Source organism: Onthophagus taurus, chromosome 1, assembly GCF_036711975.1.
Source record: "Onthophagus taurus isolate NC chromosome 1, IU_Otau_3.0, whole genome shotgun sequence".
NCBI classification, from domain to species: Eukaryota; Metazoa; Arthropoda; class Insecta; order Coleoptera; family Scarabaeidae; genus Onthophagus; species Onthophagus taurus.
In genome coordinates this window covers 15,872,044-15,899,662 of record NC_091966.1, presented here as the reverse complement: position 1 = coordinate 15,899,662, position 27,619 = coordinate 15,872,044, and the positions used below count along the sequence as shown (strand labels likewise).

At 31.6% G+C, this 27,619-nt stretch overlaps 1 protein-coding gene across 8 annotated transcripts in view; it reads right to left on the bottom strand.

Moving 5' to 3' along the window:
* LOC111429585 (trio Rho guanine nucleotide exchange factor) overlaps positions 1 to 27,619 on the bottom strand; it is a 232,834-nt gene that overhangs the window by 58,030 nt on the left and 147,185 nt on the right. For all 8 annotated transcript variants that reach the window (XM_071197653.1, XM_071197666.1, XM_071197664.1 and 5 more), the window contains one exon: positions 672 to 744. In XM_071197653.1, the coding sequence (XP_071053754.1) occupies positions 672 to 744 (73 nt within the window). The remainder of the gene's footprint in view (positions 1 to 671; positions 745 to 27,619) is intronic.

The following is a 27,619-nucleotide window of genomic DNA, read 5'->3' as shown; positions in this document are numbered from 1 at the left end:
TCTTTGTCACCATTTTGACACAATAAAACTATTTTAGAAAAATTCGTTTGTAAAAATTGCATCATGTTATACAATCTTTACATCATAACATATTCATGAAGATAGGATCATTTAAACGACTTTACCACCTTAAAATGGTTGAGGAATGGTCGTAGTGTAACCGCCAAAGTTACTGATGAAGCATTAAGTAAATCAAAGCTTTTGCTTAATCCTCCAAGCAATGAGTCTTCATTTATTCACTGTTGTTAAAGTGGTGATGTTCTTACTATTTTTTCATTACATCTTGAAACTTCTCCACAACATGTTCCTAACTGTTTAACATAACTACATAAATAAACCTGATTCCATATTGAACCATCTTCAACTTTCCACGCATAATTATCCCCATTCATTAATTTCATTAGTAATGCGTAATATTTAAATAGTTTTAAATACGTGTTTATGCATAAATATTTAAATTCCATAATGAAATAATTATAAAAAGAAAGAAAAGCTTTAATAATAATTTACTAATTTCTTAAGGAAATACGTGTCAAGGTAACCTAATGAATCACATTTCCGAGTATTTGCGTGCATAATCGCAAAAACTTCGTATTTGTATCAAATTGCCCAGTTCCATCGATAGTTATCGCCTTCACACTTACTAACAAACAACAAACTAAATAACTTACCCGCTAAAACCTCTTCGCTTATTCACAGGTGATGAGGTGTTTGCAGTTCCCGTACTATCATTGTTGATAACGTCTGTAACAAAGATACAAAGAAATTTAATTATTTGACATTGAATTTTTGGTTACTCGAAGAAAGGTCGAGAATAAAATTAGATTAAAGATAAATAAAATAAGTAGAACGATTGATAATCAATAAAAGAAATTGGGACAACAACGTGATAATGAAGGAAAATGTCAAAACTGGATTTTTGAACAAACTTGAAACGAGGAGCGTGAGTAGAATTATAGATTAGATAACACATATTGCAAAAACATTTAATTTCCAGGTAAAAATATGGGCAAAACAAAAATTATATTGAGACCATTACCATAAACCTAAAAACAAAGTATAAACAATTTTATTTAGAAATGATACGATTCTGTAAATTTTATTTTTACAAGTATTTTTATATATTCAACGTCATTTCATTCATAGGTTCACGTCAAGAATATATACTTAGCATCTGTTTTGTTATGTTCCACTTCTATTTATATGTAGTATTTTAGAAACAACAAGCTAATGGAACGTTAAAATTTAAAAGAATTGCTACTACGAAGGTCTTCACAATAAAATACATTTAAAATTATGACTACTCACATTAAAACGAGACGATAAGAATAAAATTCAAAGAATTATGTCGAGTCTAGGTGTTATTTAAAAAAAATTTTGAAATAAAGTTAAACAATGATGAATTATTTATAATATGTTGATTTATTATTGGCAGATTAACTTATACGAATCATGTCACAATCTAGATAAAAACACAGAAAAATAGGAAACATTCCGGAAAAAAGAAATAAAATTCAATAAAAACCAGTTAATAACATATCCGTGGTGATTTAGATTGAATTAATAAATTCTTTTTCTCCATAAATTTCCACTTATTAGAATTTCTTTACACCGTATTAAAAACCAAATCAATTTGCTATCTATGCATTTAAAACATTTTAAAAATAAAATAAATAAATCAATCTCCTTTGATAAATATTTTTGTAAAAACAAAAAATCACTCCTTCACCTCACCTTCAACTCGTCCATCTACATCATCTTGAGGGAGAGAAACAGAGGCTTTGATCAATGTTTCGACCGTTTCCTGTTTTTTATCTTTTTTAAAGAGTTTTCGAAAGGAAGCTCGCACCCTTGAAACTCGCACTGCGTGTTGCAAATCTGATGAAGTCATCTCATTGAGAGTCAATCATCAAACGATTTCTAGAATTGGCTTCTTACGTAACGACACATCACAAAAAGAAGAAAATGGAGAAAAAGGTGAAAGAAAAACCGCAACCGCACTAATCGTTGTCGTCAACTTGGTTCTAACTGGATTCAACTACTGTCGTGCACTATAATCGTTTTATCGAACGAATGTCGATTCTAAATTGTAACGGTAAGGTAAAGTACGCGCTATTTCGTATTGAGGTTTATCAGTTTATTATCTTGATGATAAAACCGACGCCTTCGATTGTGTAGTTTGTATTGATAACGATTATTTTGAATAATTATTACTTTTTAATGTTTTTTTAATCATTTTCAACGTGATGCTTGGGTTTGAATTATTATGATGTAGAAAATAACAACAATTTATTAATTTGGTAAAATGATCGTACTAACTTGTAACATGGGGGCTTAATAAATAAATTTGAACAGTTGCATGATTTGAAGGAAGGCTGCAATTTGCACCATCCTGTTTTCAAACAGATTCGTGTCGTGCACGTTGATTAAAGATGTGATGATATAAAATTACTATCTAATGCAAAGTACGTCTTGTAATAAACTGCAATTTATTTGTCTTATTAATTTTTGACTGACTTATTTGTTTGATGAGTAACCTTAGAATGACATTTAAAATCTATTTTGCATTAATAAGATTCTTTCAAATCGGTCGGTTATTACATAGATTTTAATTATAGACGGTATATTTACACTATAGAGTTTTTTTCTAATAACGAGCCAATTGTCATCTAGCCAAAAACAGTCCTTAAAATAACTGGATCAAAATTAAAGAGTTTTATTATAATGAAGAATATATCAAAATTGTCAAAATATAATTACATTGCAATATTGAAATTTGCATATAAAGAAAAGAAATTATTATTTTCTGCACTCAGGTTTTCTGATTCAACAGCCTGATTTAAAAAGACGTTCAAGTTTGTTAACTTTAATATGAAACTAAAGTCATCATCAGAATTAATGCATCAAAAGACGCAGTCAAAGAATTTTGGAATTATGATATTATCATGGAGAGTCAATATTATGGACAGATCACACGGCTGATGGGTATCTTGTAATTTCTTGCTATTAATTCAGAAGTGAACAAAGATTATAGGCTTTTCAAGTCCACGTTCCAAAGTATTTTCTAAATACCAAAAAAAGCCATTATTTTGATCTTAGTACGCCAATAAAACATTGTTACTTTGACACAAAATTTTATAACTTTAACAAGGAAAAGGAATAAAACCCACAAATGGCCACGCCACCAGCAATTTCCTATCATAGCTTATCACATTGCAAGAGAATTGTAGAGAATCAAGGGATTGCTAAAAATGTAATAAGTCAAATAAGATAATATTATAATGCAATGACAGCATACAACAATACATCTAGAGTGAAATATCTACCTACTATAAACAGGACGATTTTGATATTACGAGACGAGTTTGGTAATGACACCCCACTTCAAGCAAAACATATATTGAAGACACGAAAATCGGTAACAGAAATCTTGCCAAGATGTGTGATGTGCAAAATTATTGAGGTGTACAAACTACTTGTTGTGCATTAGTGTGATATAAGCTTAAGTCTTACTTATGCCACAGTGGTATAAAAACTGTGTTTATAATGTAGACCACCAATTCAAAATTATCTATTACGAACAGTGTCGATAAATTCGATCAACTTCTTTTTAGCAACAAAATATATCGTCAAAGCAACAAATGATAGCATTGTATATTTTTCTACTTCTTAGATGTTTCTGTGGTAAATGTAATGAGAAATGTAAAGAGGGTTATAGAAGGTCTTGTGGGTCTAGTTTTAGTATCTACTTCCAAAAGGACTAAGGAATCTGGACCACAAATGCAGATTAAAACATCAAAGCTGTTGCGCATCAACCTAAACGTGGATCAAGAAGAAGGTGCGATTTATGTATCACCAAGGCAAAGCCATTGCGCACTGACTGGCTAGACTGACTGATTGTAGCTCTTGATACCACTTTGTTTACGGAAACTAAAATCCTGCTTCCAAGCTTATCACAGTAAATAATCTTTTATTTTTGTTTTCTATTTAAAGAATATCTTTTTGTTTTTATCAAGATTATTGTTTCTTTTATAGAATTTGCAGAATACGAGTATGTCCAAAATAGGTACCAAAATAGATATAGGATGTTATATTTTTATGGAAATAGAGCGGAACTGTGTAACCTTTAGTGTAACATGTAAAAACCTTTTAAAATCATTTACTTGAAGAATCTAAAAAAAAAAACAAACTGTACAAATTTTGCTCCAGTTAAACAAAATTTTATGTCAAATATCTGGTTCAGTAAGAGTTAAATTAGTATTACTATGATCACAAATGTACTATATCAATGTGAACCTTTATCTTATACTTTAATATTTGCAACTTTAATATAAGCAACTTCGGACACCAATTACACAAACTAAACTGATACACAATTCGAAAAAGCTGCTCAAAAAGTTGTTGATGAACAATTATCGATGAGGACTACAACTACCAAGTATACAACCCAACCCAACCCCTTTCTTCTACATAAAACAACAAAATTCATCTATTTCAACTGCAGAAAAAATGTGTAAAATGCATTGGTGATACCCACTAACGAAGTCTACGACAATATTCTGGGATCCTCGCATCAACCTGACGCAAACATTGTCTACGAAGATCTTTTTGAATTGTTACGAAAAAACAGTTTTGGGTACTCCAAGAAGGTAACAAAAACGACGAAGGATAGTTGTCCGAGAAAAACGTCGCCACAGGTGATAGTAGTGGTTGAAATAAAGTATACCTGGATGTGACTAATAATGATATTTCAGAAGATGAAGCTCCTTTGATAAAAGCACAAGAAGTGCGAATTATCATACTTAACTCCTTAGTCTAAAACTAAATAAAAAGATAAGATTACATCAGGATATACTTACTCCTTTAAATCATATTAGCTAATTTGAAAATTTTGATACAATCATTATTATTAACAATTACGACAATATTGCTAACGTAATACAAAAAAAAATTATCATAATAGTAAAACGAAAAGTAAAGTAGGATATTCATTACGCCCGGTTTACAAATATTATTCTGCTTTTTACTCCTCATAGGATCTGTTCTGAACAATTCAATTTTCAACTTAAATACCTATATATACTATATTTAAATTAACCAGGCACACAGTGGTATTGCATGCCGCAAGGTGATAAAAGGATAAATTTATCTTTCACACGAAATTAACAAGTAACAGTATTCGCTCTTTGCAAACAAAACGTTTTACATAAATTACCTGTTCGATTATTTTGTTTAGTACTACGTATTTGACATAGTCCAGTAGAATTCACTATTTGTTTAGATTTTAGATTTTATTAACAAAGATGGTAGTATTTGTATTTTAACCCGATCTTTTAGATGGGTTTCAAATATCAAAAAACTTAAATCACTTCGAAAAACGAACTTTATTCTCTTTGCTGTTGTGTAAACGCTATTTGTGCATCTTTTGATCTCTTCTTTAGGGATATACTCTAGGAATGATATTATGGTCGCTCTTTGTAGGAAGTCCATTTCAACTGTAACGGTCTTTTTCTTGTTTCTGTTCGATAAGTGCCAATACTCTGGCTCGTAAGTCAATATAGGCTTCATGATTGTCCTATAGAATTTGAAATTCAAGACATTTTTGTTCCAAGAGTAATTTCATTCGACCATGGTAAGGAATTTAGTAACGCCACACATCTTTGTCTTTGCTGCACACTGTTTGCTGTATGCGAGGTATTTATGTTTCGCATCATTCAGTCTTTTACACACATATTCGCCTTGTCATAATTCTCTCCGTGTTCTCTTAACATATAATCAGCAAAGTGATTAGGCATTGATCAAAGATCTCTACTTGGACGTATATTTTAAACAGAGTGGCGATAGGAAGGGGCATCTTTGTTTTTCAAGTTTACTGCTCTTTTAGGGTTTTTAAAGACGTTTAGGATTGCACGTATCTTCGACAATATTTTAAACATATTTTCCAAATGTACCATGTTATATGCTTTCTCCAGATCGATAAACACATGATGTGTAGGTAAGTCCTTGACTATTCGCATCTCATTTACTTATTGTAAGATAAAAATGGTATATATATGATCTACCTGTAAGGAAACCGCTTTGTTCTTCTATTTTTTCATTATCATATTTAACCATGCATCCAATTTTGTATAATTTTGGCGTACAACCTTCAAATTCAAGTCTAGAATGTTTTGTCTATTTATCAATAATATATCTATCAATAATATACACTGACACAAATAATACAAAAGAAAAGACAAATGTATTGCGATGAACACATGATGTTCGCCTATGATCTACGTCATTAGCACTTGAAAGCACCTGTTATCTCTACTGTTGTATCAGTTATAGTTTTGAAAACAAACGCTCATGTTGAGAATATAACAAAATGATAAGTAAATTTCATTGCTGAAAATATTTTATCACTTCCCATACTATTAGTTGACTGCTATAACTAATGTTTGCGTCTTTCTGGTGCTAAGGCTGCAAATATATAACCCAGAATACTTCTCTGAATTATGGACTATGAAAAAAAGAAGTAAATCAAGTATAAAGTCGCTGAAATGGACTACTGGAAGAGATGCTGCCAGAAAACACGGATGGATCGAGTGAGAAATACCGATTCGTAAAGAAAATGGGTTACCCAAAAAGATTACCACACTGAAAACCATAGAAGTAAGGAGACTACGATGATTCGGACATTCGGGAAGATCAACTGATGATGAATGAAAGATGGCCAAAGAAAATGTTAAACTAGATGCCGCCAAATCGAAGAAAACGCGGAAGACCAAGGTGAGTCCAAGAAAGACCAAGACCAAGGTGGAGAGTGGAAGTTGAAGAGTATGGAATCGAAAGAACTAAGTGAAGGAGACTGGCCGAAATAAAGAAAAATGGAAGCTAGGATGCGAGAAATGGCTATGCTGCTTTAAGTGATGGATGCAGATTAAAAAATCCTGTTTAATAGTTTGGCATTTATGCCGTTTTGGCTTGGCAGCGTCGATATATCTCCGACATAATTCAGCGACTCCATACTTTCATTAGTGATTTTGCCACGATATATTCGCCATAGAACACCTACTCCACGTAAACCAACATTTAAGAGTACAATAACTACGAACCAAAGGGTATAACCTTCTTACCAAAGATAGAATGGATCAGTTTTATCCTTAATCTAATGCTGTCTGGGAGATGTATGATTAGTACTCTCGTGTAACGTTCGTATTTAAGGGTTAAAGCGAATGGGGTAATTTGGGGGGAGATGTGAGAAAAATGTTTGGTGAAATGACCGACATGGCAATGTAAATATTTTAATAATCTTCTCATAAACAAATAAATTTTATATTTTTACACATATACCTAGAGTGAAATTATTTTTAGAAATTCTAATTTAAATATTAATAAAGATTTTTAATAATAACCTTGTACCTTGTATCAACCGACAATTTACGACAGTCTTTGATGCAACCGGATGTAAGAAAATTCCGCCTCGTCTTCCCCCCTACGTAAATACCAACCGTGCCAAATTTCATGCGCAGAAATAAAATACGTAGTTTAACACTGTTTACCTTGGCTAGAGGTCCCCAAAGGCACCGTAATATTTTTCCGGACGTTTCCGTACCGTTCGCGAACAATTCTTCTAAATTCTACTATTATTATTATTTTCAAAAACTCATAAATAAATTAAATCGGTCGTTCTTTCACCAACAACACAACACAACTAATAAAACAACTTATAACCGCAAATATGATACACCGCATGCATAAAATCGCATGAACACGTTGTCTTAACACTATAATATGTATATTATGTTTGGACAGACCGGCAAACGTTTAGATCGACTTCACGAGACTGACGTGAACCGCGCCATTCAAAAATAACTGTGGAAGTTATAGTTGGAACAACTAAGGTTTCTAGACCGATAAGGAAAAAGAGTAAATTATTAATCCAAATCAGGAGTCCAACAGGAAGTTAAAAATTGATATCACTGTTGACGTTAAAACGTTCCCTGAAAAAATAAGCTTTAAAATTTGTTACACTAAAATAATGATTATAAAAACATATTTAAAAAAATAAATAAATAACAAATTAGCGAAAATTTTGAAAACTTTTTTTGCTAAGTATAAAAAAAAGATATTTATAAAGACGATGAACGAGCGAGTCGAGTCGAAATTTTTTTTATAGTGTCCGAATACGACTCGCGACGTCATAAACCGTATTATTTACAGTGGAGCGCCATTCCAAGATATAAAATTAATTGACAGGCAGAAGATTGCGAGAGGGTCGGACGTAAAAATTCTCGGGGAAATTCGATATCCGAGCTGACGCGGCGAGATATTTTCGCCGTCGGCCGGTAAATCCGAAGAGTTTATTGTGTACAAACGAAAACGGATATTTATTTCCCGAATCGACCAGAGATAAATCAGGATGACGACATTAACTGTGAAAATGTGGTCGTAATTTAATAAAATAGAACGGTAAAGGCGACATTTCACGTTCGAAAAGTGTATGAAAATTTTTATTGAATTTTATCACCACCTATTAAAACTTAATGAGTAAATAAAAATAAACCAGATCCATTAACGTTATTGTTGTGTTGAAACGTTTTTTTTATGTACTGAAGTAATTGAAAATTGTAATAAATGATTTGGACGCATTAATTTTATAATTATTTCTTTTAAGTTATACAACCAAACATACATTAAATTTATAAAGAATTTTAAAAATTTATGTACAGTGAACGCTAATCGGATATAACGAACAAAATATTTTTAAGTCATACTATTAATATTATCTATTTAATACATCAGTATATTTAAATATAAATGTTAGCGCTCATAAATAGAATCCAATCTGGGTTATTCCCAGAGTTGTCTATACAATGTATAAATCAAGGGCGGTAGTTTTAGTTTTTATTGTTATTCAGCGCTAGATTGTTGTATATTTTTATTGCACAAAAAGTAGAAGTAACACTAGACCTAGAACTAGAAACATTCGGGTTTAGCTCTACGACTATTGAGACGGCTAAACCCGAATGTTTCTAGTTCTAGGTCTAGTGTCAGTTCTAATGCAAGTGTTAGTGCTTGTTTTAGTTCTTATTCAGCGTTAGATTGTTGTATATTTTGCATTAATGTATGTTGTATGAATGTATGTAATGTTGTATGTTATGCATACTTATGCATAACCAAACCAAGTATCTAGGATAGCATAAAAATGGTATTCTTAAATTAGTTCAGTTACTTTTGAACGTTTGAAGTGGTAGCATCGCCAGTCTTGAGCTAAAGCTGCATATCATACGTATAAAGAAATAAAAGACTCGTCATTTTTATACTAAATACTATGGCAAAAATTGATTTGATGTAATTTATCGGAAATTTGCTGATTCGTTCATTACAGAATGTTGTACAGAATTAATAGTACAGAAAAAGTTATGCATTGCTTCAAAAATTCACGGATTCATATATAAAGAAAGAAACTTGAACCGTTATATCGAAATGTAAGAGATGCCAAAAAAGGATTGTTCTTCACAAACAATATAATTTTGTTGCAACATCTTTGTTTTATATGTGATACAATACAAAACAAAAACAACAAATAGACGAGGACAGATCAGGACAAACACAAATTCCAATATTACGAACTCAGTGGTATTTATAAAATAAATTGTAACAACTGTAACAAATTCTACATTGGCCAAACGGGTCGTTCCTTAAATGCTAGAGCTAAAGAACATTTATCCTAAAGAAGCTCATCGTTTTTCAAGCACCTAAGCGAAAAAATCATAAGTCAGACGTTAATAACATCAAACTTATTAAAGTCATGAACAAATCCAGAGAAATGGATTTGTACGAAGATCTACTCTTAAACGACATTAATGATATTAATGAACAAAGACATTTTTTATCTTCCACTTGTTTGAGTTCTTTGACCTATTCGTGTTAACATCATCTTTTACAATTATTTTAACACGTTACAACTTATTTATCAATTTTTAACCTGTGTATTTTGTATTTACATCAGTTCAATATTTTCAATGTTAATTTTAATTCGTATAATTTTTTTTAATCAACAAAGTTTGTGGTTTTTACGTCCCGGACGATAAAAATGTGTAACACATATACAAAAAATTAGTATTCGGAGCATGATACAGAAAAACTTTTAGAACAAAAGTTGTAGCAAATTTTACTGTTAACACATTGCTATGTAGGTAACACTTTTGCCCTCAGATGCATCAATGTAGAGAAATATGCGATAATATGAAAATTAGCAGAGTTGGAAAAAATCGGTATTCCCAACATGATACAGAAAATCTTTTAGAATAAAAGTTATAGGAAATTTTACCCTTAACACATTACTCTGTAGCACTTTTGCTCTCAGATGCATCAATGTAGAAAAATATTCGATAATATGAAAGTTAGAAGAATTGGAAAAAATTAGTATTCCGAGCGTGATACAGAAAAACCTTTAGAACAAAAGTTGTAGCAAATTTTACTCTTAACACATTGCTATGTAGGTAACACTTTTGCCCTCAGATGCATCAATGTAGAGAAATATTCGATAATATGAAAATTAGCAGAGCTGGAAAAAATCGGTATTCCCAGCATGATACAAAAAAACTTTTAGAACAAAAGTTGTAGCAAATTTTATCCTAAACAGATTGCTCTGTAACAATTTTGGTCTCAGATGCATCAATGTAGAGAAATATTCGATAATATGACAATTAACAGAGTTGGAAAAAATCGGTATTCGGAGCATGATACAGAAAAACCTTTAGAACAAAACTTGTAGCAAATTTTACTCTTAACACATTGTTATGTAGGTAACACTTTTGCCCTCAGATGCATCAATGTAGAGAAATATTCGATAATATGGAAATTAGCAGAGCTGGAAAAAATCGGTATTCCCAGCATGATACAAAAAAACTTTTAGAACAAAAGTTGTAGCAAATTTTACCCTAAACAGATTGCTCTGTAACAATTTTGGTCTCAGATGCATCAATGTAGAGAAATATTCGATAATATGAAAATTAACAGAGTTGGAAAAAATCGGTATTCGAAGCATAATACCGAAAAACATTTAGAACAAAAGGAATCAGAATGTCATAGGAGAAAATCAAAATGTCAAGACTATGGTCAATAGCCCTTTTAGGCCAACTTGTTTTTTATATACACATTTATTATTTTTATATATGTATATAATTTTTTTTATGTTGTAATTATTATTTGTTGGCGTGAATAAATTTTGTTTTCTTTCTTTCAAAATGTGTTCAAAGGAACTTTATAATTGACGGTATTTATTATTTTATTTTTTCTTTTGAGTTTTATTGATCTTTGTAGTCGTGTCTGAAGAAGAGTGAAGAATTTGCTCGGAACATATGTAGCACCGATATAACTTAATAAAGCTACTTTTATCGTTTATTGTTTTTTACTTTTAAAATTTAGGATGGTTTTGTATTAATCATCTAAGCTTCACCTCTGAGATGAAATTTTTCGGTGTAAAGCGACTATTGTCAACCAATACCTCAATGTTGTTGCGTAAATCATAACTGTAATTTGATGTTCACTGAAAGATCCACTTACCGTACAGCCAACACATCCAAAATCATTTTAATGTAAAGATGGGTTTAATAGTTGTTAAACCGCGATGTGACATATCAAATGATAGAAATTCTCCAAGAAATATATTTATATCTTAAGCAGGTATAATAAGAAATTGAAGACATTGTAATATATTGCAAACTTTGTTGACAGATATTGCTACAAATAAAGATATACTCAAAGAATATGCTTTAGAAACAGTTAGTCAACCCGTCAAAACTATCTGTACAAAACAATTATATTTCTAACCTTAGAAAGCTATCGTCATGGAACATAGACTAGAATATCGACTTTTACAATGCATATCAGAAGAGTTTGCAGGATTTTTGAATACAAACAATGTCTTGACACTTTAAGAGTCTGGAGAGGCACGGCTAAACCCGAATGTTTCTAGTTCTAGTGTTAGTTCTAGTTTTACTTGTTTATTCAGAGCTAGATTGTTGTATCTTTTTATTGAACTAAAAGTAGAACTAACACTTGACCAAAAAATAAAAACGTTTTTGTTTAGCCGTACGTCTCTTAAGACGGGTAAACCTGAATGTTTCTAGTTCTAGATTTAGTGTTAGTTCTAATGAAAGTGTTAGTTCTTGAATTAGTTGTTACTCAGCGTTAGATTGTTGTATATTATTTTGAACTAAAAGTAGAACTAACACTAGACCAAGAACTAGAAATATTCGGGTTTAGCCGTACGTCTTTTAAGACACTTTCTAGGTTTAGTGTTAGTTCTAGTGTTAGTAGTAGTAGTTCTAGTTGTTATTCAGCGCTAGATTGTTGTATATTTTTATTGAACTAAAAGTAGAAGTAATTAATACAGAACGCAACGGAATGGATAGCTGTTCGAATTTGTGTGCATTAAAATTATTTATTCAATTTTAGTTTAAAGTGCAAATTAATTAACTGACACTCCTTTCCCCGTATTACTCCGTTATATCGAGGTTTTGCTGTAATATATTCGATAAAGCTAACAACAAATATTTCACGCTGTATTCCCATTTACTTTCTATATTTTAAAAAGGTTTTTAAATAGTTGACCCAAAAGCTGAATTTAGAGAACATTCTTTTGCAAAATTATCGTTCCCACATTTTTTTATCAAAACATGTTTACTTTATATTGACGCCAAAAACGCATTATACTACAATAATAAAAAATCCTACATATTTTTACGTATTTCGTATCCAATAAATTTTCGACGTTCGCAGAGTTAATCCTCTTTGATCCACCCAGTCCTTAAACTAAATTGCCTCATGGAACACACGTTAAAAATCGACCGATAGATAGTGGCGCAGTATTACGTGCACTTTTTCGAAACATGTTTATCAACGAGAGCTCAATTACAGCGATCGGTTTGCGTCAGAACCATGTGTACGGTTCCTTTTCATTTCGCCCGATAGATTTTTTTTGCTAATTGGGTAGAAAAAAAGAAACAAACGCGCCGAGGTTTCCTTTTCATTCTTTTGGTAGAGCCGCGGTCGCACAACCTGATTTCCAACGGGCCGGAGGCTCGTGCAAAACAACTCCTATGCGTATATGGCAATCGTGCCGGCAGAAAAATCAAACGAATAGAAAGGAAAACGGGCACCGCAAGAGACTTATTTGGATGGATAATGGGACCGCGTAATTGTCGACACGTGTATTTCTTAAGGTTGATGCGGGTCGATCGACGATTTTATCGATATAACGTATAATTACAATAGAATTTGTACACGTTTGGTACGTTTTATTGCACATTTATGTCATAAAAATCAGACCTAATGTAGATGAAAGAGGATAAAATAACTGAAATTGGTGACAACTATTCCTATAACTTTTTTTTTCATTTTGTGATAAAAGCCTTTTGATGGTAGATAATAGGAAGTTATATCGTATTTTACCACAACGGTAGGTCAGTGTAAATCGATATGTCGCACATAGACTACGTCACGACTATTAATGAAGGATACAATACCGTAATTGTATTGGTTGGGGTCTGTTCACATACTGTAGATGTGCATGTTCACGTTTCTAGTTAGCCCTATAACATTGTACACACTGTAATTCCGTTATTATTCCGTAATTAATGCTATGAAATTATTTCGTTGGGTTTATCTACTGTGTACGTTGTATTTGTATCAAATATAATTATTATAAAAGCCTGCCTAATTCACAAAATCTACTTTATCTAAATAAGTGAAGAGATAACTACACAGAGCTTAATATTCGATTTTCCACTATTGAACAATTTAACTTTCTGTTGCTCAAATAATTTTTTCACATCGACACTGTTAAGCCAAAACGACATAAACGACATTAACTTGATTTTTCAAGAAACACAAAAAAGTTTTATCACATCGTAAATCGTACTGAAATTGGCGGTTGCGCAAAGTTTAAACCAATATTGTAGCGAATGAAGTTTGAAAAGTGACTATTTTAGCGTTTGGGCCATTTTGGCTTGGCGGCGTCGATATGTTCTAGATATTTATAATTACAGAATATGCATTTTTAGAAATTAACGGTCAACAAATAGCATATGCCTTGTGTATTTGTTGATTACTGTTTCCAGAATTAACCGATAGAACCAAAACATAGATAATAGCTTCTCAACAAAATTATTTGTCGTTTTGTATAATTACATATGAATTATATAACACGACATTTTAATTTATAAATAGAAAAGAGTGGGAAAAACGATAGACAGCTCTAAATTGTAGCGAACTTATAGCGACTTTGTGACTTAACAATTATATGTGAAAATGAAAAAGATGACTTAATTGAATCAGAAATACAAACTGTACCCAACACCTTTAAGAAAGACGCGTTTGAAAGGAAATAATTGCAGAGGAAAGTTGATCACGTACTAAAAAGTACTTACGTGCTTTTGAAGTTCAAAAATGTGTTGAATCGCTTTTACAAAGAAAAATGTAGTGAAAATGGAATAACTAACTTTTCGAATACCTCATAGTAGTGTATTATTTGATATAAACTACGACCTGTTACAGAAAAAGAAAGCTGTCTTGATTTTACAATAACAAACATTGATGAAGTTGTGTATAGTAAATGTTTGAAAAGAGAAACGACAGGGATGAAATAGTAAAAGGTCAAAATGTAAAAAAATGTGGTTTTATAATGGATCTATAGAGCTCGTACCATAAAACGTACCATAAAACAGGTACGTTTCAGCAATTTACCACAAAACTAACCTTGATGTACCCAATTTGTGTAACTCAGAAAAAACTGTCGAATAATTAAACGCTATGACATGTCTTCAAGTTTTCCTTCCTCGGTCCAGTATCCTTTTTCTCTTTGCAGTCTCTTACTTTTCTTTCCAGTCTCAGTTCTTGCTTTTACAGCCTGTGTTCGGTACCTTTTCCTCGTTGTAGTCTTTCTAATCTCTTATCAGTGTCTTTCTTGTACTACCAGTCTCTTTTTCAATTTCAGTGTTCCTCTTCTTTGGTGACCACTTTGCCTATCATTACAGGCTGTATCATGGCCAATTCTTTTTTCTATTTTCCAGTCTCTTCAATTTATTACAAGTATATTTCTTGTCTTTATAATGTTTTGTCAGGGTCTATTTTCTACTACCAGTCTCTTTTCTGTCTCATTTGTTTCTGCACACTCTCCTTCCTTTATTAGCAGTCCTATTCTAGTTTTTCTCTTCTGTAACTAGTCCTTTCTTATCAATACAGTCTCTTTCCAATGTTCCTCATCCCTGTCCAGTTCCATTTTCTTTTTTCCAGTCGCTTCCTTTTATCATAACTATATTTCCTGTCTTTGTAATGTTTTGTTAGTTTCTTTCTGTTACTATCAGTCTCTTTTAGGCTACACTTCATTCTGCATGGTCCCTTCTATTAGTAGTCCTATTTTAGTTTTCCTCTTCTCTATTTAGTCCTTTGTTACCATTACAATCTCTTTCGATTTTTTCTATCCCTGCCCGGTTCCATTTTTCCAGTCTCTTTCTTTTATTACAAGTACATTTCCTGTTTTTCTAATGTCTTTTCAGTTTCTTTCTTCTACTACTATTGTTTTTTCAGTTTCAGTTCTTCCTACACAGTCCCTTTCTTCTATTAGCAATCCTATTCTAGTTTTCTACTTCTCTATCTAGAGAATTCTCCTCAGTCACAAACTTTCTTTCCAGTACGTATTTAATCAATATGTATTTTATGGAAATTTTGAGAACAAGCAAAAATTGATTTAATGAAAATAGAAGATAGTCCAAACAACATTTAACAATATATAGAACATGGTTAGATTTAATGCTAAAACTTGCTTAGGAAAATGTAAATCTCACCAAACCTTGGGATATTCATTTCTGACGCCAGTCTGTATTCTAAAGGTATTTCTTCTAGATAAAGATCTAAAGGGTATAACTTGCCGAAAATTTTGCGAATTGTTAACAAATTTGTTCTTGTATTGCACAATTTCTTTTTATTGTTGTGTAGAAAAATTTTATACCGAGACAAAGTGTAACTCTTTAATATTATTTGGAATTGTTTCCCGAACGATGACTATAAATTTGGACCATAACGTGCAGAGCTCCGCACTTAAAAGAATGTTTATTTATGAGACTCCTGCAAGAACGCGAACAACGATCAGCTTTTTCACAATTTCAGCAAGTTACAGCACCACCTGACACCGAAGCAGTTGCCAACCCTACATGAACGTACACCAAATCGGGCCCCAATGCTGTAAAATGTTTAGGAGAAAGAACTAAATTATCCACAATTTAATAATAATTATAATTTCCTACCCCAATTTGAATGTAATCAACCTCGACAAGAGAAAGGTGTCTTTGAAAGAATGGTGATAAATTCCGAAGCAAAATGTGAAGTTGGGTAGCTCCGGAATCTTCCTGCTCAACATAACAAACTTATTTTTCATGAACTAGTAGATGGAGTAGATTGGAGTAGGTCAAGTTAAGCCTTTCGCCTTAATTTCTAATTTGGACATTAAAGTAATAATCCTACTCACAAATTCGGACTTGGCTTTTATTTCATGGATCTTAACCGGAACAGAACGATTAGCCAATCTCGCTAAAGAACCTAAGCATCGTCTTTAAAAGAAAATGGATTCTTCGGAAGCACATAACTTGTAAATTTCTCAAGACGCTGCAACTTTTGAAATGTATAACGGAGTTCTTTGCAATTTAGCTAATTATAACAACCCTAACTCGAAATACGTAATGCGAATTGTCCGTGGTTAAACGATTGATCTTAAGTTCCGAGAAATGTTAAAAAAAATGTCAAAATCCCACAACAACAATTTCCAAGGGAAACGACCAATTGTAAGTTGATCGTATCTAAGAAAAACAATATGATGCAGTGAGCCCAGTTTAGACCTTGTAGAGCACCAGAAAAGGCAGGAAGGAAATTGCTAATAATTGTTTATTTAAAGAAAAAAGTATTTCAAGGTCTAATCTATCAAATATCTTTGTGAAATCAGTATAGGTAACAACAATCTGTTGCTGCTTATCTATGCTCTCGCCGATCAGCCATGTTATTTCTGTGAAATTTGTTAAGGTAAATACCTGATGAAGAGATTATACCTGATGATTGAAATACCAATTTAGATTGTTGCTGTTATCTTACAACTGTTACAATCTTACAACATAATTTTTTTTTCGCAAGTGTACATCTCTCCAGTGACATGTGGAATCGTTGTTTAACTTTATGTGGCGCAGCGAAATAAAATGAAAAGATCATTTCATCTATAAAACAAAACTCTAAAGAAAAAAAGCTTTGAGCATAAAACATAATAATGACAAGGTAAAAGACAAACAGCCATTTTCCAAGATTATAAAGCGATAAAAGGTGTAGCCGATGTTACCGATAATATCATCAATAAATACTCGGAACAAACAGCAACATTTCTATATTCTAATATTATTTCCGAAAAGATATATTTTTTGATTTATAAAGTAGCTGTTTTCCCGTATATTTTTCATTCAGGTTTAATTTTTTATGACTGATTTTTTTGTAATAATTAATATTTTGATATTTTTCTTCAAAAAAAAAACAAAGAGAGTAGTACATACCGTTAAGATGCTATTTTTTGCTTTCCATCATTCTCCATTAATAATTTTCTATAATCCATTATTACTACAAATGCAAACTGTTTTAAACCCAAAATCTCATTACACATATTATATATTCCATTATACCACTGGATTCATTTGTAATGTAAAATAATCTCATTAAATGTAAAGCGATAGTGTGCAATTTAAACAATGCTATTTATACAAGTATCGATTTCTTTAATGAATTCTATAACTTTTTATAAAAAATTTTCCTATATGAAAATCTTTTGAGAATGTAGTTCTAACAAATATATAATTAATCGATTTTTTATTTCCTCATCTTTTATTTTGTTTTAATTACAAAACTTGTAATTGAATGTTTGGCTTTAATTTGACACAACGTTCATTGTACCGGACGTATACTATTTATTCATCGAAGCAACTTCACAAACATTAATGTGTGCACTTCACTGGTTCTCCATTAAATAATCCGCTCTGTTTTCCATTATAATTTAATTGCGAAATCATGGTAAAGTTTATATGGAGTCATTTAAACTGTTAAATTGAATTGGTCGGTTAATATCAATCACGCGTGAAAACGATGTACTTAATGAATAAAAAATTTGTTCTATTTTTAATTTTTCGCAGTTTTTTAAAGCTCAATTTTTTTATTTAGGTCTAATAATTCATCTAGCATCATTTTTCACTATTTTTTGTACTTTAGAACTAAATTTCGTGTGTTTAATGTGAAATAAATTTAAATAAATAAATAATAAACAAAAAATAATCCAGTAACAAAAACGTTACCCACAAAACAACCTAAATAATCAGATTTCATTCCTGCGCTTTAAGCACTATCAAAAATATCATAAAAATTGCTATTTAAACTATAAAAGAAAATACAAAATATGCTCATATGACTACTCCCCAAGAGAAACCATGGAATAAGTCATGTATAACACCATATGTGTTAATTCAGTTATGTTAGCCGCCACACATTTCCATTTAGCTACTGTGTCAAAAATATTAGAATACGTCATCCTTGAAACCATCTCCAACAACAGCATCTACAACCACCAATTTAGTTTCAAATCGCAGCATTCTACAACGTTGTTAAACTTTTTGAATCGTTCTGGTTGTTCTCGATCTCGAAAAATCTTTCAATATAATTTGGGCTGAAGGGCTAATAATCAAAAAACTAATGATCTGTTATTTCCCGTCCAAGTTAATTTGACTCAGCCACAACAACTTGACATCCAAAAAAATACAGTTTGAAGTCAAGCCTATCCCCAACCACAAATTCGCGATGCAAACTTCTCCTATAGATAGATTCAAGAAAATAGTATTCGCTCAAGTAGACCTGTTACTCATAGAAAACGGAAATAAAAAGAAAGTCGCTATTAATTTCAAACCAATTAACCCCGTTAATTAAAAAATTTGATTTGTACGAAAAGTTAGCTTTCAAAAAAAATGTTATTTGCTTCCGACCTAGTACGGCTTACTACATACTGATGCTTACAACGTTTTTTTGTCGATTTTATAGTCTACGAGTTAACTCTAACTCAATTGTGTCGAAATGTCAATATAGCCTTCGTGAATTGTTAACACTTCAAAAACTTGAGCCCGCCCTTGCATTTTATCATTATTGACTGACAATAACACTTACTATTTTGATTAACACATCTTTAGAACTACACATTGAGTTTCAAAACATTATTATGAAACTGATAACAATCATTGAGCCTCGGCCGCAAACGATTTCGGCTGAATTAGTTAAAAGATCTACAATTTCTTTTGACAAAACCAAGCTCCTTTGTGGCTGAGGCGGTTCATTGGATGATCAAATTCATAAGTGTCAAAAAGTTTTTTTGTCAATGCGCTATTTTTGCGCACAGCTCTATATATGTAAGTATCATTAAATCTAATTACGACAATAATTTATGACACATAAATTCTCTAGTGTTATTCCTTCTTTTCAATTAATTTTAAAATTTAGTATCTCAATCAAGTTAACATCAAAAAAAGACTAAAATCCAAAGATGTATAACATGAAGCTTCATAATTTATACTTCAAAGGTTATTAACATTAAACAAAATCATTATAATTATTTTAGAACGAATCGGAAATAGAAACTTAACCTAAACGTCTTTAGAATTACTAGATATATACAAAGCTTGAGAATCACTAAAAAAATACCTGTAAAACCATTTGAATCATTACAACAAATTGAAACGCCGAAATCATTTGAATTAGTGAAGCAAGTAGTGTCAAGTGGTCTACTGGAACCTAGTCTATCTCATTTACATTAGAGAAAAAAGATTTGAATGAAAATATCAATGTACCAAAGGAGAGAGAAGCAGAAAAAATATACTTTGGATCCATGTTTAAATCTCCATTTAAATCTTTCCTCTTCTATTTCGACACCGCATATTTTTAAAATTACTTGTTCTTTAATGTTCGTTGTTACTATTAAATCATTCAGAACGACACTACAAATTGCATTTCTTACTATGTATTTTTGGAGATAAGCAACATTTTAGAGAATCAACACCTTAAAAAGCTATAGCCTCTTACATTGTAACAGGGAAGCAAGCTTATGCCATTTTATCTATAGCATACGTAGCAAGAGAAAGAATTTAACTGAAACACATGCATATGATGATAATGGTAGTGATACTAATTATACCACAAAATCTATATTGGAAAAGCTGGATGTACGAACCATAAAGCCAATAAGAATAGTAAGCGTGAATGAATCAAACTACACAAACTATCAAGTGAATGTACTAGTTTGTAATATTAAATCATGGAACCCAAAGAACAAACTAAATGAACAAGATCTCAAAATCCCAACCTATTCCAAAATGCTGCTCTAAAGGAGTTTCAAAATGACATAGATGGAACAGTTCGAAATAATTCACCAAAAATTTCAAATAAGTTTCAAGAGTTAGGAACAAGAGTAAGTTGAAATATTATTTTAATAAAAAAATATAAACTTTTATGCAAGAATATGAAAAATTAGATAGTGCAACATCATTCTCTTTTCAAGACTACTAACTCCATACCGATGGCCACAGTTATATTCAGTACTTGTTGAACAGTTAAAAGTAAACTAATCAACTATATGCCGATAATCTCCAGATAAAGAGTGTTATAGAAAGTATAATATGTAATTCCTAACTGTAACTGTTTAAAAAAGGAATACGCTAAAATAGTATAACTTTAAAAAGCCATAAAACTGGGGGAATAAAATTTTAATCTCTGCAACGTGAATAAGATGGTAAACTATTTTAAGCTATACATATACTCAGATAATGTTCATCATATCAGCCTTCCCTTACCTTTACGATTAGCATAAGTAGTTCCCTGAAATCAAAATTACAAGCTATTCTGGGACAACTAGTTATGCAATTTACCACTTCAAGTTGAGTTTATAGGAAGGTAATATGATTTAGAAATTGTTTCGGAGATCAAGAGACAAGGTTGCATAACGTTGATATACAAAGAAAAACAGAAGAGCAAAATCAAAATGGACATTCAAGAATGCTTGTAAGAATTTTTAACTCAAAAAAGAAGTGATGTTGTTAATGAAAGACATTAATATTTTAGAGTAAATTGATAATGTAATAAGGATATGAAGCTTAGAAACAGGAGTACAAACTGAATCTTAAAATTTCATTACACTGTGAGAAATAGCGATACGACTTTCGGTTCTAGGAGCGCCAGTATTCAAATTTAAGCTGCTCCAAGAGAATTTGCATAAAAAAGGGGGTTAATTTGCATCTTCACCAAACTACATTATCTTGTGGAATGGTTTTTCAACTTCAAGAAAACTAATTGTGACAATTTACATAAGGTATTAAAGATAAAGCGAAGGCGTCGAGTTCATTGAAGTTGGAAGTGTTCATTTCTTAATTTGCATCGGAAATAGTAATTGAGATAAACTTCTTTAACACTTTCAATACAACCGAAGCAGTATAACTTAACACTTAATTAAACAGTGTTTTTTAAGATGTGAATTAATTGATTCACTTAAGTATTTTTTTAATTAAAATATCTAACATTAAATTAATTTTCATTTAATTAAACATTTTCATATAAACCGTTAGTTACTTTATTTTTCCTTTTAGATTTTCCACGCCACATTTATTTTTTTGCCTACAACATTACCAGATGGTTTTTGTATAATTAGTATGCAATGGCTGAGAGGTTATTGCAACATTCACGTTGTGTAAACTCCGCTAGAAAGTTTTTAATTAAAAACGTTTTAAAAGTGCCAATTACTTATGCTATTTACGGTCCTTATTTTTAATGCGGTATTCATATTTATAATTCATTATAAAATAATTTAGTTCCTTTTTAATTTGGAAAAAATCTTTCTAATTTGAAATATTTTTAATTTTATAAAATCATATTGGATAACCGAGAGTGAATGGGAAGTTTTCAAACTATACATCCCCCACTCTATCTGTGTTCATAAACCCAACCCAAAACAACCGATGGGAAATTTCCTGCCAAACATTGGCCAAACCACAAGCTTTGTTTGCTTATATTCTGTTATAATCCAGTCTCATAATAGGGCTAGCTTGATAAAATTGTAATTTCGAAACTATTTCATATTTCTCCCTCTTTGTTTTGTATTAGCATAACACAGTAAAACTTCGATATAACAGATCACGTTAAAAAGGACTTCGTATATAACTGACAAATGAGAGGCCAGTGCAATTAATAGCCATACTACCAATTCCAATGTAACTCAAGATTGATAGCATTAAGTCATGATTTAATATGTCAAAAGCCTTGGTAAAGTTCAAAAGAATTAAGATTGTAGACCTTTCCTCATCCAGAAACATAAAGATGTCATCAGATACATCCAACAAAGCAGTAGTACAGCTATAGTGTTTCCTGAACCCAGATTGTCTGATACGTAAAATGTTATTGTCATTAAAATGAGTAGAAAGCTGTTCAACAATTATTCTCTCAAGTACCTTGGACAACGCAGGATGTATTGTAATAGGCCGTCACAAACAGAGCCTTCACAAATTTTGGTTTTAGAAGTCAGATCACTAAACCGTGCTTCCAAGCAGAACAAAAAACAGACTCCTGCAGGCAAACATTAAAAATGTGACACAAAACGTCAAAAATGTTTAATTTTTTCAGCAGAGACCGCCTCGAATGTGAAATCACCAGCATTACACATATTATTACAACAATAATAATTTAATAAGTCTTCATCAGGAAAAACTTGTGCATTTTGAGTAGAACTGATAAAGAGTTCTTCATTTATCATTTCCGGATCAGTTAAGGCAGATGACAAAACTGCACAAGATGACTTAACAACATCGTATCTTTTTAACAGCTTCCACAAATTACGAGAATCATTCAAATTACAATTCTGTGCCAAATACGTTTTTCCTTACGAATGGCACATATAACTAAATTACGACGTTTCTTATGTTTAATATTCCAGGTCCATATCTAAGGTCCATACCTTAGATCTTTATCTAAGGTAGTGAGTGTTTCTTTACAACTCGAAAAATTAAGAGGGGCATAATAGGTCAAATAAAGCTAATAATGTTTCATTAAAATAATTAACATTTTTATCAATAGATTTGAAAATTACTTCTTTTTAATTATGTACAAATTAGTATCTTACAATAAACTAAGAAGCGATCAGAAAATCCAAGATCATCGGTATCACATTAAGTTACCACATTGAGAACCAATCGAGGTTTTTGCTGTATTATACTGTATATTAGAATTACAAAACTATAGAAAACTATGCCAAAACATTAACAATGTTAAAATAGTGAGTGTAAAATTAATACATTTTCTGAAGGTGTATCTAAAACTGTTTAATATTTCTGTGCCTTTAATTTAATAAAACACAATTTCTTTCCCGACCTCAAACATTTAATTTCTTCTCAGTTCTCAGAAATTTCATCAATCGACTCTGTGACGCCTGGAATACGCAATAAAAAACCACCCACCCTTTTTCATCGCTTTCACATAATGCCGTATCATAAAACCTAATCAACCCTCTTCACTGATACAACTAAACGATGGAAGTTCTGGTAAATCGAAATTATTTGTATCACGTTCGTTTCAAATAACAATAATAAAAAAAGCTTGCTTTATTGATTTTTCATCATCAACGCTATCATGCGATGATTAACGTATAGGATCATAAATGCAGTGTGTAGTAATATTTCAAACGTACTCTGTAATTACCCGGAACCGATGCTGGGGTGTCGGTGAAGCTTTGCGCGTCACCGACAACGATACCCATTGGAAAATTGAACGAGCTTTCGCCCACCGTGTGTGAGTGTGTTCATTATACACCACGGTCGTCGCCGTGGAAACGCAAACGAATTGCACAAAAAATTCATTGCATTGGATTTTACTTTTTTGTACTGCATGATTTCAATCAGAAGGGGGGCGAATTTATACATTTGTAAAAATCATTCAAATGATAGTTTCTCTAATGAACAGTATGATTGCATAACGATTTTCATTTTATTATTTAAAGTCCAAGAATCGTTTATTTTCATTAAGCGGACCGAAATAAAATAAACCTATATCGTTGTCCTCGTGTCCTAAATGCCATAAGTATGCCCTTAATACATAAATAACTATTAATGAATTGTAAAGTAGGTGATGTATGTTAACGTAATTTGAAGGGTAATAATGGTATAAAAAAGAATCAATATTTAATTATTTAATGTTGAAATGGATCAGTTTTAAAATTAAAAGAAACCTAAGTGAATCAATCAGATGTTATATATATTTGATTTAATTTTAATCGCACAAAGTTGTCTTTTAAAACTTCTCTACCAGCAGATCGATGAAAATTTGTATTTATTGTTGCACTAATAATTTCATAATGTTGTTGTTCATTTGGATTTCTGAAAATTTTATTTTTTTATTAAAGATAATAGGAATGGAAGAGAAGATAAGCTTGTTATTATCCAGATACTAACTTCTTCACATGTAATATTCCATGGACAGAGATGCGAAAGGGTTGGGTTGGAGCGATGCGGAAAAAGCTCATTTCGCATCTCCGTCTATGGTGCATGATCAATGAAGAAGAGGCAATATTGGTTGCATAAGTGAATTTAGTTTTGTACGTGTATCATCTTCAAAGATTTTAGCATTGGTAGCAACGACCTTTACATTTTATGCCTTTACAAGAGAAAGTCACCAAAAGAAATTCTTGAACATGTGTCTGATAAATGAAACATTGGTTATTCAGATAATGACTGGATGTAAGCTCCCATTTTTGATTAATAGCGTATTTAATTTAAAACTGGGTGAGAAAAAAATGGAAAAACCTCTAATATTATTTATAGATAAGCATAAAACACATCTTATATTATAGATAATATACAGGGTATAGGTACCATACAGATAATAACTTGTTAAGGAAGCATTTCTAGACACATGTTTGTAAGAACTTTTTTATAGTTTTGTTAGTGAAGTTTGGCCAAGCAATTCAGATACACTGCCTATTACATCATGCAGGAATCACAATTATGTTACAAGATTTTGGGATATTTAAAAATAGTTAATAACTTTAAAGTAACTGAGAAGATTCCTTGGAACTACAATGGCAGTGATTATTCAAAATGTTTTGGGCGAGTAATGAGAGTATTAACATGCAGAAGAAGAAAAAGATACATATTTTCGATTTTAAAATATATAAAAGTTCTCTTGGTGATGATTATAAACTGGATATCTCGATGACGAATTAAATCAAGCATGGTAAGATTATGACAAATATAACATCTTTTTGCTGCTCTAAGAAACAATAATAATGAACTAAAAGAGATCGTTAATAAGAAGCAAGAAGTCGAAATTACTTACAGTACTGTTGAAACTGTAACTTCATTTGAATAACGTAACAATGGAAATGTAAAGTTGATGATAAAAAAACCAAGAAAAAGAAAAACCGAACTGGTTCGAGAAGAAAATGCGAAAAAAAAAATTAAACGAACTAAATAGCGAACAATGTAAAAAGAAGGACAATAGAAATATTCTTCATAATATTAAAATTAAAGTACCAAAAATAATTTAACCTTGTTTCATTACATCTTAAGTTAAATACTATCAAAGTTTTGTATCTTCCTGCAAACACTGCTGAAATAAATTTACTATACGCTATGCGCTTTGCTAGGAAAAAGTGGTTTGAAATAAGCAAGAAAACGATTTCTAATTATTTTAAGAAAGCTGGATTTAAATAACCTGCATGATGAACAAATTAGTGTTGACGAATTTCATGAAGATCAAGAACAACCACAATTAAATGCGAACATTTTCATAAACGTAGACAGTGATTTAAGAGTATGCAGAGATGACAACGATGGTATTCCTCCAGTTCTTAATTTATTCGATCGAGATTTTTCTACTTGGGATTTTGGATTGCTGGGATATCTCTATAAGAGGAATTGTAAAGGTGCTCCCAGAGTTTCCACTTTTCCTGATTGACTTTTTATACCGGTATAACACAAGGTTACGCAAGCCTGATTGTCTAAAATTATTGGGAGTTTGCCTAAATCCTAAAGTTTGGGTTTAATAAGTTGGTCTTACTGTATCTAAGTACTATATGCAAAAGTATTGTATGGTACAGTATCTGCTATAGTGATCTTAATTGGCCGTCAAGGTTCCCATATTTAATTAGCCATCATTTCATTTTATGGGGATATTTGATGGCTAGGGTTTTCGCAGATAGAGCTCTTTAAAAGACAACATTACTCAAGAAATCAGACCTATTAACCAGGCCATACTGCTACGAATTACAGAAAATTCTTAGTCACAACTTCAATTAGTGTGTAGATAAATATGGCGGCCATTTAGAAAATTTTATTTTCAAAAAAAATGTTTTAAAACTGCAATATGTTTTTCCCAGAGTTCCCACTTGTCCTGATTGATTTTTTACACCGGTATAGCACAAGGTTGCGCAAGCCTGATTGTCTAAAATTACTAGGAGTTTGCCTAAATCCTAAAGTTTGGGTTTAATAAGTTGATCTTACTGTATCTAAGTATTATATGCAAAAGTACTGTATGGTACAGTATCTGCTAAATTGCAACGATTCCAGCAAGGTGGCGGAACATGCCATTATGCGCCAATTTACATGGATACCCTAAGAAACATTTTTACATAATCTTGTATCTCGACATAGTGATCTTAATTGGCCGTCAAGGTTCCCAGATTTAATCAGCCCTCATTTCATTTTATGGGGATATTTGATGGCTAGGGTTTTCGCAGATAGAGCTCTTTAAAAGACAACAGTACTCAAGAAATCAGACCTATTAACCACGAGATACTGTTACGAGGTACAGAGAATTCTTAATCACGACTTCAACTATGTTAAGATAAATGTGGCGGCCATTTAGAAGATTTTATTTTCAAACAAAATGTTTTAAAACTGCAAATATTTTTTTTCCCAGAGTTCCCACTTTTCCTGATTGACTTTTTATACCGGTATAACACAAGCTTGCGCAAGCCTGATTGTCTAAAATTACTGGGAGTTTGCCTAAATCCTAAAGTTTGGGTTTAATAAGTTGGTCTAACTGTATCTAAGTACTATATGCAAAAGTACTGTATGGTACAGTATCTCATATTTAATCAAGGTTCTCATATTTAATTATCCTTCATTTCATTTTATGGGGATATTTGATGCCTAGGGTTTTCGCAGATAGAACTCTTTAAAAGACAACATTACTCCAGAACTCAGACCTATTAACCAGGCCACACTGCTACGAATTACAGAAAATTCTTAGTCACAACTTCAATTAGTGTGTAGATAAATGTGGCGGCCATTTAGAAAATTTTATTTTCAAGTCAAAATATATATAATAATATAATAAATATTATTGTATTGGAGGTCTCTGTTAGGTGGCCTCCAACAGAAATAACAGAACAACCGATTAATATACCAACAAATCGTATAGACAACAAAACGCCATGGACTGTGAATTTTGTTGGCGCTTCCCTCAAAGCTACCACACGAATAAGTCAAGCTAAACCAGCACTACCTGTTCAAAACCACACAAC